The 14579-nt window shown below is 52.4% G+C and overlaps 7 protein-coding genes across 7 annotated transcripts; 5 read left to right on the forward strand and 2 right to left on the reverse strand.

Annotated features, from left to right (window-relative positions):
• Positions 1–664: 664 nt before the first annotated feature.
• On the forward strand, positions 665–2211 carry CTRU02_209786 (xylose reductase (aldo/keto reductase); the record flags this gene model as incomplete). The annotated part of the gene is made up of 3 exons (XM_036720604.1): positions 665–809; positions 1319–2109; positions 2176–2211. The coding sequence occupies 3 exons, from the start codon at positions 665–667 to the stop codon at positions 2209–2211; spliced, it is 972 nt and encodes a 323-aa protein (XP_036587444.1).
• Positions 2212–2811: 600 nt separating this feature from the next.
• Positions 2812–4054, reverse strand: CTRU02_209787 (protein phosphatase pp1 regulatory subunit; the record flags this gene model as incomplete). The annotated part of the gene is made up of 2 exons (XM_070205336.1): positions 2812–3725; positions 3781–4054. 2 exons carry the CDS (start codon positions 4052–4054, stop codon positions 2812–2814), a joined length of 1188 nt encoding a protein of 395 aa, XP_070060984.1.
• A 1279-nt stretch (positions 4055–5333) lies between these two features.
• CTRU02_209788 (Protein ABHD13) lies at positions 5334–6594 on the forward strand (the record flags this gene model as incomplete). Its single annotated transcript, XM_036720606.1, has 2 exons — positions 5334–5802; positions 5879–6594. 2 exons carry the CDS (start codon positions 5334–5336, stop codon positions 6592–6594), a joined length of 1185 nt encoding a protein of 394 aa, XP_036587446.1.
• A 1247-nt stretch (positions 6595–7841) lies between these two features.
• CTRU02_209789 (uncharacterized protein) lies at positions 7842–8891 on the forward strand (the record flags this gene model as incomplete). The annotated part of the gene is made up of 4 exons (XM_036720607.1): positions 7842–8008; positions 8083–8513; positions 8570–8798; positions 8852–8891. The coding sequence occupies 4 exons, from the start codon at positions 7842–7844 to the stop codon at positions 8889–8891; spliced, it is 867 nt and encodes a 288-aa protein (XP_036587447.1).
• A 1904-nt stretch (positions 8892–10795) lies between these two features.
• CTRU02_209790 (Protein CSN12-like protein) lies at positions 10796–12705 on the reverse strand (the record flags this gene model as incomplete). The annotated part of the gene is made up of 6 exons (XM_036720608.1): positions 10796–10879; positions 11192–11603; positions 11632–11714; positions 11767–11992; positions 12043–12332; positions 12400–12705. 6 exons carry the CDS (start codon positions 12703–12705, stop codon positions 10796–10798), a joined length of 1401 nt encoding a protein of 466 aa, XP_036587448.1.
• Positions 12706–13370: 665 nt separating this feature from the next.
• Positions 13371–13577, forward strand: CTRU02_209791 (uncharacterized protein; the record flags this gene model as incomplete). Its single annotated transcript, XM_070205337.1, has 1 exon — positions 13371–13577. The coding sequence occupies one exon, from the start codon at positions 13371–13373 to the stop codon at positions 13575–13577; it is 207 nt and encodes a 68-aa protein (XP_070060985.1).
• Positions 13578–13855: 278 nt separating this feature from the next.
• On the forward strand, positions 13856–14434 carry CTRU02_209792 (60S ribosomal eL20 domain-containing protein; the record flags this gene model as incomplete). Its single annotated transcript, XM_036720609.2, has 3 exons — positions 13856–13966; positions 14034–14210; positions 14276–14434. The coding sequence occupies 3 exons, from the start codon at positions 13856–13858 to the stop codon at positions 14432–14434; spliced, it is 447 nt and encodes a 148-aa protein (XP_036587449.2).
• Positions 14435–14579: the final 145 nt, after the last annotated feature.

A 14579-nucleotide genomic window follows, 5' to 3' on the forward strand; every position in this document is an offset into this window, starting at 1 on the left:
GTCCTCCCGAAAGTCACAGGCTGATTTAAACGCACAAATAGGCGTGTCCTATTCTGCAGCGGCCACCCCGTCTCTTTCCCCCGAGTTGGCCGTCCCTGCTTCGGTACTGAGCTCCTGTACTACTGCCCGTTGATAATTTATCCATGCCAATCGGCTCCTCTTGGTGAACATGTCACAGTTCTGGGACTACTCCGGCTTCTCCCTGACTGGTTGGGTTGGTTAACTCGGGGTGAGCTAGTGATCTGTGTGTTGACCTTTTTTTTCCCAGCGACCCCTTCCTCCGCCACCAGCCTCTCATACCCTTGATGCAGCGCCAGAGCTGTACGGTGACGGAACCACAGGCTGTTTGAATCTGAATGCGGGCGGGGTGAGGGTCGGAGTTGTTGATACAGGGGAGGCCGGAAGGTGTAGCTCTAGCTAACCGTACGATCTAAGTCTTTCCATCCTCTTGCCCATCTGGTTAATTTGCCTAGCAACCATGGAGGGATACCTTAACATGCGTGGGTTATAAATATGTGTTTGCCTGCCTCCTTCATTCTCGCATACCCTTTTTCCCCCCCTTCCTTCTCTCCTCCTCTTCTCGTCTCTCAAATCTTTCTGCGGTCTATTGTACCATTTGATACCCCTATCTTCTTTTATCTTATCCAGAAAGGCACCCGTCACAATGGCCGTCCCCAACATTAAGCTGAACAGCGGTTTCGACATGCCCCAAGTGGGCTTCGGTCTGTGGAAGGTTGACAATGCCATCGCCTCCGACACCGTCTACGAGGCCATCAAGGCCGGCTACCGTCTGTTTGACGGCGCTTGCGGTAAGTCAAGTTTGCAGACTATTTCACTCCGTCGCGTTTTCAAGGAGAAATGAGGAGAACTGGGGGACAGGCAGACTTCCAGCCATCGAGCCATTGACTGCCGCAATTCGGTCAAGAAAAAAGGAATTGAGCGCAACAAAACGTGTTGAGAAACGCGTTGCCAGCGGTCTATGGCCCGTCGTGGTGGCATGCTTGGTTCTCCCCTCCACGACTTCTGGAAGCCTGAATTACCCCTCCTTACCCCACCATGAATGGTCGGTGCGAATTTCTACAGACCACTGATTTCCCATGGTGGATGCAATTTCAGCGGAAAGCTCTCCGCAAATACACCCCCCTGTAACCCCACATCAATTCACACCCCCTTCCTTTCCTCACTCACTCACTTACACCATGAGCGCACCCCCTGCCTTCCCCTGACATCACCCGATTTGAATTTGGGGTGCTTTCATGCTCAAACTCAATTGCGGCACTCTTAATGATTCGGTCCTAATGACGCATTTTTCTTTCAGACTACGGCAATGAAGTCGAGTGCGGTCAGGGTGTTGCCCGCGCCATCAAGGAGGGCCTCGTCAAGCGTGAGGAGCTCTTCATCGTCTCCAAGCTCTGGAACACCTTCCACGATGGCGACCGCGTAGAGCCCATCGTCCGCAAGCAGCTCGCTGACTGGGGCATTGACTACTTCGACCTCTACCTCATCCACTTCCCCGTCGCTCTCGAGTACGTCGACCCCTCCGTCAGATACCCTCCCGGCTGGCACTACGACGGCAAGTCCGAGATCCGCCCCTCCAAGGCCTCCATCCAGGAGACCTGGACCGCCATGGAGAGCCTCGTTGCCAGCGGTCTCTCCAAGAGCATCGGTGTCTCCAACTTCCAGGGCCAGCTCCTCTACGACCTCCTCCGCTACGCCAAGATCCCTCCCGCCACCCTCCAGATCGAGCACCACCCCTACCTTGTCCAGCCTGACCTGATCAAGCTGGCCGCCAACGAGGGCATTGCTGTCACTGCCTACTCCTCCTTCGGCCCTGCCTCCTTCAAGGAGTTCAACATGGAGCACGCCACCGACTTCGTTCCCCTCTTCGAGGAGCCCACCATCTCTGAGATCGCCAAGAAGTACAACAAGACCAACTCCCAGGTTCTTCTTCGCTGGGCTACCCAGCGCGGCCTTGCCGTCATCCCCAAGACCAGCCGCAAGGAGATTCTCGCCCAGAACCTCGACTGCCTCAGCTTCGACCTTGACCAGGCCGACATCAACAAGATCAGCTCCCTCGACCGCAAGACCCGCTTCAACCAGCCCGCAAACGTGAGTTTCTAATCCCTTACCTTGCTGTCTTGCAGAAGCAGAACTTTTAGCTAACAGCTCAACTAGTACTTCCCCACCGAGAAGCTCTGGATCTTCGCCTAAGTGGTCGGCATATAACCTGCTGTCTGATCCCCCATCTTCTTTAGCGTTCCTGGAACAGTATCAGCGCCCGCCCATGGAAATGGCCTGTTAATGGCCCACAAAGGGCGGTGTGCAAGGGAGAAATGTTTGATGAATCTCGAACCGCGTACACTGTGCGTCGATTGTATCTAGATGCTCATCTCCCTTCGGCATGACTGTGATCTGCCGTTACAATACAACCAAAAGCCATGACCAAGACAACGTGTTGTCCTCATCATGCACTGTGAATTTGTCTTTTTTTCTTTCTTCTTTGTCCAATGCCAGAATAGCCGCCCGCCCTTGAAAAATGCTTCTCTCCATGCTCACAATACATGATGGGTCGTGGAGTGTGTGCTCAGAAAAGAGGTATCTCGTGCAAGAAAAAAAAAAAGAAAAGAAAAAAAAAGGCCCCGATGTGTTCATTGTGTCCTCTGTTGTCACCCCTCCCTTCCCAGATTTCTCTAATCAAACGCCTTTGTATAACGCCATGCCGGCCTCGTAAGTTTTCATGCTACAGGGTGAACTAAGCCACTATGCCTTGACAAAGGCTGTGATGAATTGTTAGCAAGGGAGGGTTTTTCATCAATGAGTTCGCTGCGCTGCGCAATGTAACTTACTTGCGTCGATCTGGGATAGCTGGGGCAGCGCCAGGCGGACCTTGTTGCGGTACACGGCCGGCCCTCTAAGCTGCAGCGGGTTGCCCTCAAAGTAAACGGTGGTCAAGTGCTCCTTATCTCTCAACTCCTTCTCGACCTCGTTAAAGTCGGAGATCTGGTTGTAGCTCGCCCAGAACTCCTCCAGGTTCTTCAGCGGCTTCAGACCCTTGACGCTTGCAACGGCGTTGTTGGAGATGTCGAGCACGCGCAGCTTCTCGTTCTGCTCGATGCCGGCCAGCGATGTCAGGGCGTTGTGAGAAATATACAGCTCCTCGAGGCTGGGCACCTGATTCAACGGGGCCAAGTCACGGATGCGGTTGGACTGGATACTGAGAATCTTGAGGTTGGACAGTCCTCCCAGGCCAGTGAGCTCGGTGATTTTGTTCTTGGCGACCCAGAGCTCCTCGAGCTTCTTGAGGGAGTCGAGATTCTGCAGGACGCGAATGCGGTTGGAGCCGAGCTCGAGGCTAGTGAGGTTGTCGAGACCTTCGAGATTCTCGATGGTGCTGATTTTGTTGGCAACCAGGAAGATTTCCTTCAATTTCGTCAGGTGATTCACACGCTTGATGTGCTTGATCTTGTTGAAGCTAAGGTCGAGGCTGGTGAGGTTGGTTAGGTCCTCCAACCCCCGAATGTGGGAGATGAGGTTGTCGTAGAAGTCGAGGTCCTCGAGGGTGGAGGCGAGGGCGGAGAGGCCGTCGATTTCCTGGATGCTGTTCTGACGGAGGCAGAGGCGGACAACCTTTGTGAAGCGCTCGAGGTGGAGGGCGGGGATGGAAGCAACGCGGGCGTGGGAGACAATGAGCTCGTCTGTATCGACGTCCTCGCCGTCAAGGAGGTCTGTTTAAAGTGCTGTGTCAGTTTTTCTGCTTCTTTCCTTCTGGCTTGATCGGCCTGGGGGAAAGTTTTGGCTTACCTTCATCAGCGGGGAGTTCCTCGCCTGCGATGACATTCTCGTCGTCAGACTCCGGGTCCGACAGCACCTCAGGGTTGGCGAGGACGGCGGTCCGCTGGACTCTGAGTTTTCCATCCCATCCTTTGCTATTTCTCATGCCCGGGCTGGTCTGGCCATCGTGGCCCGGGGAGCCTTCTTCCTCGGGAAGTTCGATGCGCGGCGACTGTCTCGGGGAATGTTCGGTGGGGGTCTTGGGGTCGACGGGGCCGGTCATGATGGAGAACTGTGCCGGTCGCAGGATTCCTGTGGTTGTGGTTTCGGTATGGCAATGGAAAGAGATCTCGGCCGTTTGGTTTTAAAATGGGGAGACAAAAATGAGCGGTGATGACAGTAGTAGTGATTTCTCAGCGGGTGGCTAAGCGGGGTTGGGAATGGGAGATGGGAAGATGGGCAAAAAAAAAAAAAAAAACAACCCGGAGGTCGACAGGTCGTGAAGGAGGGGTTGTTGTTTACAAAACGACCAGAATCTCGTGTCGCATACCAGGATATGAAAGGGGATTTGATATTGTTTAATTAGCGGGCGTTTGTTGTGTTTGGCTCTGTTCCTGGGTCTTTTGATTTATTTATTATGCTCGCCCGCCCATCTAGCTGGGACAACACACGCATGTGGTATTACTGACTGACCGCACTGTGACTGAGGGGCTAACAAGTGAGGTAAGGTGAGAAGTGACGGGGGATGGGATGGCTGGTGGAACCTGTTCTGTGATGGTCCGGAACACTGGCAAGCTTTGGGAGCACTGGATTGGCGGACTAGTCCCAGATCCACGAGGGACGTTTGGCGCTAGAGTATGACGTCCCAATGGATCTCCTGAGCGAGAATCACGCTGTGGAATTAGAGACTTAGGTGCTGTCATTGAAGGGAAACGTAAGGTATCTGAAGGCGGGGTCGCCCACAAGGGTCGCTCAGGTCTTCCGTACAGCGGCTACCCATTCCGTTAGAACCCGTACCACAAAGACGGCGTGTGCCGTCACAATGGTTCAGCGCTGTCTCGGCATGTGCTTCGTCGCTATATCATTTCCTAAAGCCATGCTCCAAATGACGGAATTACGCCGTACAGTAACGTAAATCCCCCAAAACGACCCTTCAATTTTCCATAAAAAAAATTAACGGCGCTGCAGTCGACGAACGCAGACGACACGAGATTGGGCTGGAATCCTGCGGCCTTCATACATCCGAGCCGTCTTCATTGCTGCCCACGTTGCCTCGCCTCATGTTCCCCAGACAAAACTGGCTGCATACTGCCTGCATTGAATGAGTCCAGTCGTCTTTGAACACATGCTTGCCGTGCCATTGACTCCCAGGCCACGAGAACACCTGATTTGCAAGTTTTCTTGCCCCAATTGACTGCTGCTAGCTAGCTATTCGCCCATGCGCTTGCGCATGCAATCGGATCTTCCGTCATCCCTCTTTCCGCCGTCCCAGGGCCTTCCAACACCATCATCACCGACACCCCACGGCCGATACACGCCTCCATGTCTTACAACCATTCGTGATGCATGCTATCCGCGCCTCCTCCATTGGGCAGCTCCTGCGCCGTCCTCGCCGTATGCGCACGCTGCCCGTTGCTTCAATATGGCGAGCCACGTCTACGCCGATGCCGCTGCTACCACTCCTCGGTGTCACCACCCACAAGAGGCAATTGCACGCTGAAGCGCTACTGTTGCCACCTCTATACTTTTGCGGTCTTTTGATCGCCCTATGGACATGGAAGTGTTTCATGATGGTCGTCTTCCAGAACAAGATCATTTACATGCCAGGACTCCCGCCTAACGCGCGCCGCGAACGTATAGAGGATTACGCGAAGCAGTGCTGGGGCGTGCAGTGGGAGGAAAAAAGGGTTCGGGCTGCCGACGGGAAGGATCTGGCTCTATGCGTGGCCTCGGTTGAATCTACTGGTGTCGAGAAGGCCACGTCTGACCAAGTCCTTACAATACCGTCCATCTACATCCTCTACTTTCAGGGTCTGCCCCGTCCCGCATTGCTCTCTATGGGCGTCTAGATGGCCTTCCACTTTCAACAGCTCACGATTGGTAATAGGAAACGCCTCATCCCTTCCCCCACGATTGCCGGATCTGTCATGGGTCCTCAAGACACTGCAGCGAACCAAGCGGCCCGCGCGATACACTATGGTGTGCCTGAGCTACCGCGGGTACTGGACGTCGAGGGGTCGCCCCTCCGAGAAAGGCATCAATTTGGATGCCCAGGCGGCTCAACGCTGGATAGAGGAGGCGCATGAAGACGAGGTCAGGCATAGGCAGCAGCAGTGCCAGCCACTGCCCGCGCCGGGACTGGTGATCTGGGGTCAGAGTATCGGCGCTGGGGTAGCCACCAACCTCGCCGCCTACGAAGGGTTTCTGCCCAAAGTGCCGCTTAAGTGGCTGATTCTTGAGACGCCGTTCACGTCCATAAAGGCCATGATTGAGGTGTTATATCCCCAGAAATGGGTGCCATACCGGCATCTATGGCCTTTCCTGCGGAATCACCTGGATAGTTTGGCGAACATCACTGCAATTGCCAAAAAGCATCCTGGTGGTTCGGACCACGAGAAGCCTCGGGTCACGATAGTGGAAGCTGGTAGGGATGAGCTAGTGCCGGCCGAGCATGGCGCTAAGCTTGTCCAGCGCTGTGAGGAGGTCGGGCTGGCGGTTGAAAAGAAGACGGTCAATGGGGCATTCCATAACAATGCCATCATCTTGCTAGAGGGACGGAAAGCTGTTGCCGAAACGATTGAGCAGGTTGCAGCTCAATTGTGATTCTAGAAATGACATCAAGTGAAGTCTTGAGCATAACAATGTGTTTAGTCATCCCAGAGGAAGAAAGCGTGATTGGCAAGGTGAAGCCTCAGCGCTCGAATTTGTTCGCGTCCAGGATGCCGGGGAAGCTAGGGACATCTTCCCCGTTGGTGGCAGCAAAACCAGTGGGATAGACGATGGTAAGGGGGCTGACCAATTTGCCATAGACCTTTTTACCAGCTGCTAATTCGTAAGGAACCTTGGTTGGCCAATGTTGCCATCCATGAAACGATGTGCACCATATGGCACATTCTCCAGAGCTGTCCGCTAAAGCCCGAGCTTCCGTGCTAGAAGAGGAATATTTGAGGGCCCTTTGAATACCCATTATGGTCTCGGTTAGATATTTGACACTACGAGTTGAGACCGTGAAAGAACACGGCTATTTCAAGCCTTTTCATGAACAATTTGCCTCTTTTGCAACGAAATTAAAGCAGGGGCAAGTGTTTGCTTCTAACATTTCTTCTTCCAGGATAGTAATAGGGGAGCTTGGACTCCCTCGCAGCGTTAACGTGGACCTTTTTTCAGGCAGCTTCTCGGAGTTGTTGCGCATGCTCGGCAGTCCATATCTCTCGGCGAGAAGTATACCTGCATGTAAATCCGCCGGGAGTCTACCTAATATCCAGAGTTGAGCACCTTAGCCCCTGAGACTAGCCATGATCAACCGGACCCTCTGACTCGTTGGTGTGCAGTACCACCAATTTATCCCTGCGGAATGGCTTGCTCTATGGCCCGCCTGTGTTGCACTGCCCGCCAGTGTTGGCCAGTGCCCCGGCCAAAAAATTGGAGGCAACCAGCTACATCCCTGCTTGTAATCATGTGACCTCGCTCATCCGACGTGTGGTACGGCCGTCGCGCTCAGGGGGTGCCGACGCGTCCAATGACTACCATTCTCACCAGTGTCGAAAAGCAGCAAGGCCTTGTAGGAGATCCTGGGCCCGTGCAAGGTAGTTAGCAGGCTGTATATATAGAATATTGCTCCCCATTCTATCAGAAATTTCCTGGACTCTTTTTTTTTTTCTCTCTCTCGCAGGTGCCTTAGGTAGGTCAACAATTTTTCAATAGAAGTCGATGCAACAACCATTTCGTCCATCTTTTCCATCATTTTGAACCTTCCGATCGCTATTCAACGCAATCTGGGTTGTAGCAGTATTATTATTATTTTCGCATTTTTTCTTCGCTGAAAACCCGACCGGTCATCCATCACCACAATGTTCAGCAGACGCTTTGAACCCCCGCAACAAAAGAGTTTCACCAAGAGCCATAAGGCATCAAAGTCCAGCGGCATTTCCAAACATCGTCATGATTCCCGCCATAGTCGACGGCCGACAACGGCTACATCCTCCAGCACCACGACGCAAGATACCGAGATGGGAAAGTAAGTTTCATTTTATATTACACTATCTAATTCACTCGTTGTGAATCTGACACACTAACATGCAACTTTCCCAGCAACCTCACCTCCGCGATCGTAACTCTTGTAGTGGGCACCGAACAGCGTCTCTTCGCTGCCCATGAGGACGTTCTTTGCGCATCACCCTTCTTTCAAGCCGCCCTTAGGGGAGGCAACTACACCGTCGGCTCACCGTCCTCCTCCTCCTCACCAGCAAGACGCATCGCTCTGCCTGATGAAGAACCAGAGATCTTCTCGTCGGTGCTCGAGTACCTCTACAAGGGTGATTACTATCCACGACTGGTACACAACAAAAGGCGTAATTCATGGGAGATTGAACGGCCGAGCGAGGACGGCAAAGGAATCGAGTCGACTGTGTATCATCACGGCGTTGACGGTGATCTGCTCAAAGATACGGTCATCTACTGTGCTGCTGAGAAGTACGGGCTCGATGAGCTGAAAAGAGTTTCACTCAGAAAACAGGGTCTTCGTAAGTCTTCATTCGCATCCTCTTGTCTCGAATGATATACTAACATGTTGCCATAGAATCCGGCATTCAATGCAGCACCATCCTGGCGTCTGCTAGGTATGCCTATGCTAACACGCCTGATACCGACTCCAAGCTGCGGGCGCACTACCTCGCCCTCATCATCCGCAGCCGAAGCACCTTCAAGCGGAGTGGCACCATGCAGTTGGAGATGTACAACGGCGGCACTCAGCTGTTTTTTGACCTCTTTGTCGCTCTTTGCAACCACGTCGATGACATCTCGACCGTGTAAGTTGCCTCGCCAGATCCACCAGGCATTACATCGCTGACGTCGGCTCAAGGAACTCTCCTCGTACGCCTCGCGGCGGACGTCCTATCTAGGCCATCTACCACAAACCTCATAATCTGCGACCGCTTTCTCATCTCATTCAATACTAACCAATACCCGCCTCAAATTAATGACCTGACGTTCCTACGCAATCATATTCTTCTGCAACCCTTTTTCATCGACATTACGATACTGGCAGGAAAGCTTTTGGATTCGCAAAATATTAAAACACCATAAACATCAGGCGTTGGAAGTCCCGACTGGAGGGTATGCTCCCGGCGTTGTCGGGCGAATTTTCGGTTTTTATTTTTTTTCTTACCCTTTGTTTGTCTCTTGACCTGCAGTGTTTTCTGCTTCTTTTTTTACTTCTCATGAGAAATCCTTGTACAATTACATTATTATCTCTCCAGAAGTTGAGGACACTCCCCTAGAAGAAGAGACTCTGAGAACATGTTACGAGAAAGATTCGGTTTCTTCTTTTTCCTTTCAATATTTTTTCAAGGCAGGTACCTCCAGAGAACGGCCGATATGGAGGCCAGTCCGGAACGTGGCCGCGACTTTTTGTCATTATTAGAGCGTAGAAGGCAGAGGGAATGTGCCAGATTGCGTACTGCACGAGAACAACCACTGTAAAATTATCATTCTTCACACTCGCTTTACGTCGTAATTCAACCGGAGTTGATGTGATTTTTCTAGTATAACTGAGTGAAGCTATTCGTAAGATCGCAATGAAAATTTGAGAAACGAGGCTATTCCCAATAGAACGAACCTGTCGTATCGTCGCTTCATTCCCACTCGCCCCGTTCCCAGCATTCCTGAAATTGGCAGACGACCCAGCATCTCGGTTCCCACTCCTCAGATGCCACCGTGAATTGGCGTGAATGCCCCAGGCAGCGCACCTCACACCGAAAAACAATGGCGAACCAACGCAACGCCTCCTTCCCGCCTTCCTCCTCCCTTTCACCCCTGCCTACCTCTGTGTCCACCCTAGTCCTTCGGTTCCTGGTCCGCCTCCATAGTTTCCACCCTAGCGTCGCCGTGTTTGCTCAGTTGCCACGAACCTAGTTAAATCTACCTTGCGCAATGTGACTCATACGATGATGATCAAGTCAACATTACTGACCTCCAGCCAGCTATTTGGCGAGAGACAATACTACCCATACCCCGCTAACCTGCTACCGGCCGCTACGGATGCAAGCACTTTGATAAACCCCTGCCCTGGCCGTCTTGGTGAGACGTTAGTCACGACAGGGCTGCGAAGTCCGACTGGTTGGGTTCGTTTGGAATGTTGGCCGAAGGAGGGTGCCACTCGTCTCTCCTTTTTCTATGGCTTGGTCTCCGGGGAGCTCATCCGTCGCGGGCCTTTTTTTTTTTTTTTTTTTCTCATGGCCCGAAAAGAAATGAGCTATCGAGTTGCCTTCTTGGGAAATTTAGAGCGGACAGAATGTGAGTTTACGGTGACGGGCACCTGTCATCACATCCCAAATTCACGGCGAGCGGGGTTGTTGAGTCCTACGGATGCACTGGCTGCGAGCATGACTTACTGTTGTGACTTGGCTCTGGCGTGTGCTACATATTGCGACTCTGGCGGTGGAGAGTGTTGCCATTACGACTCATATATGAGGAGACGGTGTCATATTCCAACGGCCTTATCGCTAAATCAATTCCCGACCGAGCGAACGGAGTTCAGATAGACTTTTATTTTTTTGGACTATTCACAGGTTTGCCCTCCACTAGCAGTGATCTAAGATGCATGCTCTTATGCGTGTCCCCACCCCGCCGAGGCGACCCTCCCATGTTGGATGAGGTACATGAAGGGAGGTAACATGTCGCCGCTTTACACAGCAATAGCGTGGAAATGATATTTAAAAGATACGTTTGAGCTTTGGCTGGTATAGCCTGATGCCGCGAAACCCTCGCCTGCTACATCCCCACACCACCACGCCATTCATGTCGACTACACCCCTGTTCCGGGGAAAGCCCCGTTCTTGGACAGGACAACGATGCCGCGCTCTCGGGCGATGTAGCCCTTCATGAGGTTCTACATATGACCACGTTAGTAACTCAGCAACCAATGAAACGAACGATTATCTGCCAAGAAAGATTGCCATTATCGTTGGTTGTTGCCTGGGGCACACATCGTCTACCCGTGTGACATGCTGCCTAAAAGGCATCCGTCTAATGACGACTGATATAAAATGGAACAGAAGGCAGACAGACGCGCGTGGGAATCCAGGAGTCCTTTTCCCACTTTGGCTCACCGAAACGACGTGTGCATGCTGCGGACTCGCAGGCTGCCACCTTTCAATGCAAGGCGTACTGCACGAAACGGGAAATAAATGATACCACGCACCTTGTAAATCATGTTGGCCAGCAAACACTCGACCTCATCGGGATCGACAGACTCCTGACTTCCGAGGCTGATAGCGGCCGTGAACTCGGCGACAGGGACTCTGGTCCGACGGATTGGCGCTGCGCTGGGTTCCTTTGCTTCTTCGAAGCCGCCGGCGATGAAGACCTTCCTCAGTAGATTGCGGAGGGCGATATCGCGACCACGCTCGAGGGTGAGGTAGATGCGACGGCGAACGAACTCTTCCTCCCCTTCTTGGAGGGCCAGGTCGAAGTTGCGGAGATCTCCCTTGCGAATGCAGCGAGACAGGGGTAGGAAGAGCTTCTGCAGGCGGGGAAACGGTTCCAAGAGTTTGCTGCTTGGGAGCGTGTGTGTTGTGAGTAGGTGACAGGGGATAAGGTAGGTGAGAATTCGCCTATGCTGGGTATTAGTGGTTGACCGAGGTAGGATTCGGGATGACTTGCTCTTGGTTGCTTTTGGCGTCCTTGTGACACAAAGACCACGCCTCAGTAAGATGCTTTTCGGCCTGGTTATTGTAAGAAGCCGGCCCTCAAGTCGCTCATAAGTGTTTTACATACCTCCACATAGTTCTCTTCCAGGAAGAAAAGCACACCCTCGTAGAACTTGAAGGTTACCCTTTGTGACTTGGGGAAGGCCTCTAGGGGAGGCATGTCTCCGCGATTCGTCGACAATGCCTTGAGAATCGTCCGGCTAAGACTGGCAGAGTTAAGCTTGAAGTATGTCTTGAAGAGAAGATTGATAACGTAGTAAATGGCCCATTTTCTTGAGTCTTCTAGAGGAGCTCTGTGAATTGTTAACTCAGTTGTCGGTGTGCTGGCTTCGGCTCAAAATACCTGTCGCTCAAGCAGAGGGTAAAGATACGCTTTAGCTGCTGTTCACAGTCACGGAGTTGTTTCTGCTTCTCCAAGTCTGGATCGAAGTCGTCGCCCAACTCCATGGCGTTAGCGCCAGCGCCACTGTTGTTGCGTTCCTCATCTGAGCTGATGGCGAAAAGTCGCAAGTGCTTTCCAGCAGTGTAAAGACAAGGAATCGTCCAGGCTTCGAATCCGTGGTTTGTATAACCACGAATGAGGGCGGTAGTGAGCTCTTTCCAAGCCTCATACACCTTTGTCCATGACGATGACTGTAATCGGTGTTAGTCAGCTCCACGCCAGGAAGAATAAGCGGTATGCTATTGTATGCGAGCTCACCCTACCTCCAGCACTGGAGTCACCCTCTGCCTTAAGAAGCTCACCAATAGCCTTCCAATACGCCGAGTAGACTTCCACCCAGCCATTCGTCTCCTCGTAGTCAAGCTTGAACTTCTTAGGTCCTGATGACCGGCCGACAAGCATGTGTTTAACGTCGTTCTTCACTTCTTGGCTGTTGGTACTGAGCCAGATGGAACGGAGTTTGCCGGGTTGGTTGATGGGACTGAATGGTTGGAGAGTTTGTGCAAGAGCATATCCAGATCTGGCCTTGTAGGCATTGCGGAACTCCTCGAAAAGGCCCTCCATAGTAGTTGTCTCTCAGATGGTAAATTTGATGAGTTCTGAAGGAGGTAGACTGATTTTGATATGGCAGAGCGTCGTGAGGAAATGCGGCCAGCCAACGTCACTAATTTGGTAATTAGTCGCCAAGTTGGGATACCTCAAAAAGTCATGAGTTCCTGGCAAGAGTGCATCCGTCTCTTGGAATGAGTGACCCTCTGTGATCCCTCCAAGGTGTGTCGTCTCCTTCGTGAAGCCAGCTTGCGCTGTGATTGGCCAAAAGACAATATCCTTGACAGACCCAGAATATCCTTCCATCAGGCAGCAGAAAGTTGTTGCCCTCGATTTCAGGCATCTGTCGCAGTCCACTGGCATCAATTTTTGGTCGCAAAGCCACGCTCGGCTGCGCAGGGTGCAGTGGAGCCCCACCAGCCACAGCCCTTACCCCACAAGGCTTCGCCGCGCTTGTTGGCACACAACATTTCTCAAAGGCACAAATTCTTTTTTTTCCCTTTCCCTTTGAATCGGAACTGACCCTGCAGCAACCACCACGATATCGGATATTCGACCATCGGCCAGCTCTTCAAAGTAAGTCTCGATCACTTCATTACACAAGAGGAATAATTGTCTAACAGTCGCTCAGATGGGTAAGCACAATCTTTCTTAATTCTCCTCGTGGAACCTGGATACAAATGCGCGACCTCGACGAATCATGCGAATCCGACGACAAGAATCTCTACGTCAATGATGCGATGCACGCTCGGCAGCAGCGCTTTGAGGCTTTGACGGCCGTCATCATTCCGCGACGAGTCACTAGCGGATGTTATTGGGAGGGACTGGCTGTGCCATTCACCTCTGGAACGACTGTTGGACGTGGTACTCTTGGAACAGCCCAATGACACTCAGATGTTGAATGTCAATTTTCTTCTGTCTGGAAGTAATTGCAGAATCCAATGCGGTTGACTTTGACGGTTATCGACATTGCTAGCCTTGCACGACATTTGGCATTCTGGTCGATGAAAGCAAACGGATCCGGGTCTTCGCACAATGGGAATAGTTTTTTTGGCACCGAGACGTCACGTAGCTAACAGAATTCGCTCCAGGTCGTCTCACAGAATACGAGGTCATCGGGCGCCACCTGCCCACCGAGGCTAACCCGACTCCGGCCCTGTACCGCATGACCATCTTCGCTCCCAACGTCACGGTTGCGAAGTCCCGTTACTGGTACTTCTTGCGCGGCCTGAAGAAGGTCAAGAAGGCCACTGGTGAGATCGTCAGCGTCAAGGAGGTACGGTTATCCCAGATTCAAACAGAATATCCAACCGTGAATATCCAACTAACGAAACTTCATTCAGATCCACGAGAAGCACCCCCTCAAGGTCAAGAACTTCGGTATCTGGATCCGCTACGACTCCCGCTCCGGCACCCACAACATGTACAAGGAGTACCGTGAGATGTCCCGCACCGACGCTGTCGAGGCTCTCTACTCCGACATGGCCGCCCGCCACCGTGCCCGCTTCAGGTCCATCCACGTATGTCGCCGTCCCCCTCACGGTGTGAATGACCTAGACCCCGCTGACACGTGACCCCCAAACAGATCCTCAAGGTCGTTGAGCTCGAGAAGGCCGACGATGTCAAGCGCCCTTACATCAAGCAGCTCCTCACCAAGGGCCTCAGCTTCCCCCTCCCCCACCGCGTCTCCAAGATCAGCAACCAGAAGATCTTCAGCGCGAAGCGCCCCAGCACTTTCGCATAAATCAATGTGCGGCGTTGTTTCTCTGGTTTTCGACAAATGGAGGGGCGGGCTACTACTACTGGCAGGTGTTCACTAGGTCTCATGGAACTATCACATTTGCTTTCTGAAGGCGGGGGCCACAAAATGAAATGAAATTATTCAAACA

This window comes from Colletotrichum truncatum (genome assembly GCF_014235925.2).
Source record: "Colletotrichum truncatum strain CMES1059 chromosome Unknown Contig_0006, whole genome shotgun sequence".
Lineage (NCBI taxonomy): Eukaryota > Fungi > Ascomycota > Sordariomycetes > Glomerellales > Glomerellaceae > Colletotrichum > Colletotrichum truncatum.